General features: G+C 45.7%; 1 protein-coding gene across 1 annotated transcript; it reads right to left on the reverse strand.

The window, feature by feature from the left end:
* Nucleotides 1-3,611: 3,611 nt before the first annotated feature.
* Nucleotides 3,612-5,352, reverse strand: SOCS4 (suppressor of cytokine signaling 4). The gene has a single exon (XM_021534656.3). The coding sequence runs from the start codon at nucleotides 5,350-5,352 to the stop codon at nucleotides 4,042-4,044; it is 1,311 nt and encodes a 436-aa protein (XP_021390331.2). The 3' UTR covers nucleotides 3,612-4,041.

Genomic DNA, 5,352 nt, shown 5'->3' on the forward strand with positions numbered 1-5,352 from the left:
CTGAACTCAAGACTTGCTTGTCTTTGGGCCAAGGTGGTCTAAGGTGGTACTGGAATGAGCAGCACTGATGGGACTGACAATGACAGCAGCAGGAGGAAAACTTGAGGGGGACAATTCTTGGCATATTGTAAAACCTACCAGGTTTATTTAAAACAGAGAGGAAAAGAAGAGAAAAAAAGGTAAATAGATTTAAACAAAATAGACATTTTGGGTTCTTCTGTTTCATAAAACATGTACAGTTCATGGCATGGATCTTGCACATGTGTGACATGACTCAGTGTTGTTAGAGACAAATGTCACACAGGTGGACAAAAATCAGGAAAAAATAGTGGGAACTTTCACAAAATCCCATTTATCAATACTTTCCACATATGATTTCTCTAAACAAACACAATTAACTGCCCCACAGTCCAAAGGCACTATTTTTATGCGCCACACCTTCTTTCCCCAACTGCTGTATTATATAGGTCTCCTAAATTTGGAGTGCTCAAGATGTTTTTGGGGTAAGCGATGCATCAACTCATGTCAAAACAATGTAGGCTGAATCCAGAATGACACTGAAACACAATGTGTTGGAGAATGATACCCCAAAAAAGGTTCTCTCCTGGCTCTTCATTTTGAAGGGACAAAATCTTTGTTGATTTTGAAAATGTCAGTGGTCTTCACTAACTTCTGAAGCACAACTTTCAGTCAAAATCTAATTTTTGTGGTCCTGCCATAAAAATAATGTTAATCTCTATCTAAAATTATGAGCTTTTTGCCCTAATTAGGAGTTTCTGAAAGAGAATTTTAATCAAGCAGACTGCAAATATCTCTGACGTCACTTCAGATCTTGAACCAGAAGCTCTTCCTTCCTACTGCAGCCACCCAAATCCCAGCCCACCATCCCACTGTGATGGGCACAGTGGACAAGAGCAGAGCAATGATGATCCCTACATTGCATCTGGAAAATGGCAGTGACAGGCTAAAACAGACTTAGCAATATAAAGCTGCCTTTGATAAAATACACTTTATGCAAAAGGCAATGAATGGAAGCAGCACAAGATAAAAATTACAGAAAAAAACAGGGTGATTTTTCTGCCATCAGCTCCACAGTTCATTTGGATATGGAGGAAGATCTCAGCTGGGATAAGCCACTATAAGTGTATCAATAAAGCCACACTGATTTATAGCAGCTGAGAATTCGTCCTGGAGCGCGTTCATCCATGAGCGATGCCATGGATTGATGTGTTAGCATTTTCTCCCTGCAGACTTTGGTTCCAAACCTATTTAAAACCCAGTGAAAACAAACGGGCTGGTCTCTAGGCAGATGTCCCTGGAAATCTGTTTACATCATCACAGTGGCAGCAGCTCAGTGGAAAGGGTTTTATCTGCTCAGGTTGGGGGTGAGGGCAGGGCGACAGGTCCTGGTGGAGTTGCATGGCAAAGCTCCCTTGGTAATTCCTGAGCAGCCACCTTGCAGGATGGATTTGATGTCCACAAATCTATAGGATTCTTTACCAGGTGAAATGAAAAGATCCAAATAGAAGTATTGCTTAGTCTGAGTCTACAATCTTGGAGCCAGACTCCACAGCACTGTGCTCTGCTGCTCCTTGCCTGCACACAGATTCCCAAGGAATCAGTGATGGGTCCAGTCTTGTTCAACTTATTCACCACCCTGGATGAAGGGACAGTGTTCCCTCAGCAGGTTTGCAGGTGATACAGAACTGGGAGGAGTGGCTGACACACCAACAGGCTGTGCTGACACTCAGCCAGACCTGGAACAAGGTGGAGAGATGGGCAGGGAGGAACCCAAGGAAGTTCAAGCAGGGTGCCCCTATCCTGGGGAAGAATGACCCCATGCACCAGCCCAGGCTGGGGGCTGAGCTGCTGGAAAGCAGCACTGTGGAGAAGGACCTGTCCTTGTGGCCAAGAAGGCCAATGGAATCCTGGGCTGCATGAGGGAAAGTGTGGCCAGAACACTGAGGGAGGTGATCCTGCCCCTCTCCTCAGCCCTGGTGAGGGCTCAGCTGGGACTGCTGTGTCCAGTTCTGGGCTGCTTATACAAGAAATGTAAGGAATTGCTGGAGTGGGTCAGTGGAGGGGCTGTGAAGGTGTTGAGGGGACTGGAGCATCTCTCCTGTGAGGAAAGGCTGAGGGAGCTGGGCATCAGCTCTGGAGAAGTGACAGCTGAGAGGGGAACCAACCAATCCATACAAATACCTTAAGGGCAGGTGTAAAGAGGATGGGAACAGACTCTTTACAATGGTGCCCTGAAACAGGACAAGGAGCAACAGGCACAAATTGAAACATGGGAAGTTCCATCTGAATATAAGGAAAACCCTCTTTACTGTGCAGGTGATGGAGGCCTAGAACAGGAGGCTGTGCAGAGAGGTTATAGAGTCTCCTACACTGAAGATGTCCAAAACCCACCTGGATGAGATCCTATGCTTGAGCAAGGGCCTTGGATGAGATCCTCTCCAGAGCTCTCTTCCAACCCCAACCATTGAGTGATAACCTCACCTACAGGTCATTGCTGATTTTTTGATAGGATCCTTCATATGCATGAAATTACACACATTTGTAATTCGGCAGGCATGGGGCTCAGTTTCAAAAGCATTTTGAGAGGATACAAAGGCTCCCTGTAGTCCAAGGAGAGGAAACAATGTGGTTGTTGGAGTTACAATTACACCATCTCACATTCTTTTGGCAGAGGAGTTCTGGGCCCAGTTTGGGACAGGAGATAAAGCACAAACAGGGAACAGAACTGCAGGTCATCACTGCTGCACCTCCTGCAGCTGCACCCTGAGGCCAGCCTGGAGTTTCCTGCCTGAACCCACATCCACTGAGTCTCGTGGGATTCCACCAACAGCTCAGCAGCAGATCTGCCTACCCATGAAATGTAAGTAATGCTTTTAGGAGCATTATCCATGCATGGTTTTCCCGTACATGGAATTTGGCAGGAAGCCATTCGACCGAATGCTTCACATTGCAAGAAAAATCAGCAGACTTTTCTTTTTAAACTATACTTATTAAGAAAACCCCCAAACCCTACTAACAAAGTAGGAAAGTTATTCACCATCACCTCAGGCTCAACCATGCAGAATCAGATGGTTAAATATGCAGATTTTTAAGGAAATATCTCCCTTCCCACCCTCCCACCCTGTGCTTCATCATTTAAGCAGTGGCAGCTCCTACAGCAAAAACTGGGTATTTCATATAATGCAGTAACACAGAAACAGAGTTCCCAAGTCCAAGCCCCATCTATCATAAGTAAATACATGATTATCTCTTCCAGACACTGATCAAATCCCAGTTTATGAGCAGTTTGCTTTTTACTGCTATTATACAAAATGAAAAGCTCTTCCAGAACCCTGCTGCTCTGATGATGATGAGTCTTCCTCCTCTCCAACCAAAACCTTTTCAGGACCAGTTTATACATGTTTGTTCCTGCACTGAGTGCTGTCCTTAACTTGAATTGTTTTTCCTCTCCCTGGTATTTAGTCCCCTGATATATTTATAGAAAGATCATATCCTCTTTCAAACTTCATTTTGCTTGGAATAGTAATGTTAGAAATAGACTGACAAATTTACTGCAGTGGATAGGGACGGACAGACACACACACACAGAGGCTAGAGCACTCATTTTAAAAGAAATGCAGAAAATACAGATGAGTCAATCTTTAGTTAACAGTGCATTATTTCAATCATGTCAGCAACACATGTCAACTACAATAGAAAAGACAGATCAAGTTCAAAACTGATTTTCAGGGGATTTTAGAACTAACGATTACCCATCTATAGAAATACCAGAAAGCCTACCTGGAATTCCATAAAACTCTAGCCTAGGGACAGTACCAAAAGCCCACAATGAACATAATTTCTAAAAAAGAGAGCTGTGAAGACTCAAAAGTACATTTAAACAGAGACCGATTTGGGTGGTAAACAATATACAGGAAAAGAAAAAATAATCAAGTCGCTATTAAAAAAAAAACCTAGAAGGAAAAGAGATTGAACATACTATTGTCTGTTCGGAGAAAATTTCTTTCACAAAAATATTTCCTAGCTTTGCTGCTCTGGTACATCAATCCTGAGCACTCTAACTTTTGACTTATAATGATATTCCTTCAGATACAGCTTCACCGAGGGAGGAATGGGAAGTGCATCGATACCATCGTAAGTTGTACAGTTGCAAATGACCGTTCTACATATATGCTGGAGAGAGAAGGGAAAGGTCCTGTTCAGGGGAGTGGATAAAAGTGGTTCAAAGAACATACAGGAACTGGGATCTTTGTAGTGTTCTAGGAGTCCCGTGATGTCAGGAGAATGGAAGACACAGGGATCGTGGGCATCAAAGCTGAAGTTGTGATTCCACTGCTCTATCCGGGCGTGGAGGGAGCGGCTGTAGCGCCTGAAGCTCACGGAAAACAAATAGTCCTCCTGGGCAGAGTCTCGCAACAGAAACGTTCCCTCTGGCTTCCCTTCCAGCAGCGCCTCAGCTGCGTATTTATCCATGACTCCCCAGTAGCAGGGATTGTTATTGATCTGGAGGAGGTCTGGCACTAGGCAGTGGACATAATCAATCTGGGTGTGGTATTTCGGGGGTGTTTCCATCCGCAGCAGCTCGTCATCCGTTTCCCACTTGGGCTTGTTTCGTTTTCGGGAACTTGTGCACAGAGTTATGACTTCATCGTCGGAGTCCATGTCGCTCTCGTCTCTACTGCTCCTTGCCACCTTACCTGTCACCAGCTCAGGCCTCGGGTCACCCCGAGAGGAACTGCTGTCAGTGAAGTCACAGGACTGGGAGGGAGAGTCCATGCCCCCATTGGCAATCTCCTCGTCTCGCAGCTGATCCTCCCTTTCCTCGTGCTGGGATAAATCAGCAATTATCCATTCTTCTGCCTTTGGACTTATAGGGGCTGTGTGCCTTTTGATCAAGTGCCACCGGAAAGCCAGCTCTGAGCGTGGAGGGAAAGGACACTTATCCAGCATCAGCTCACTGATATGGATCTTCCTTTTGGATGGCAGTCCGGAGGCGTGCCGGCTGCTGCAGTTCTTTATGGGGAAGCACTGACCCACAGCATCCTGCAGCTTCTGTTTGAGAGACCGGCCCAAAAACCTGTGGCCACAGGAGCGGTCTAGATCCAGCTCGATGGACGAGCAGCTGTACTTCCTCTCTTGACTCCTTAAATTAGAACCCGACCTTCCTGCAGCACTTGCTGTTTCGGCATCAGGACAATGCTCGCTTTTCTTGGACCAGGAGAGTTTCTTCCCACTCCAGACATACCCATCCTTTCTGTCTGCGCTCCTGCTCCGGCTGCTTTTGGGCCTCATGTCTGCGTTTTTCGCACTGCTCTCCTTGTTTTCTGCCAT

This window comes from Lonchura striata, chromosome 5, assembly GCF_050655825.1.
Source record: "Lonchura striata isolate lonStrDom1 chromosome 5, ASM5065582v1, whole genome shotgun sequence".
Taxonomy (NCBI): Eukaryota; Metazoa; Chordata; class Aves; order Passeriformes; family Estrildidae; genus Lonchura; species Lonchura striata.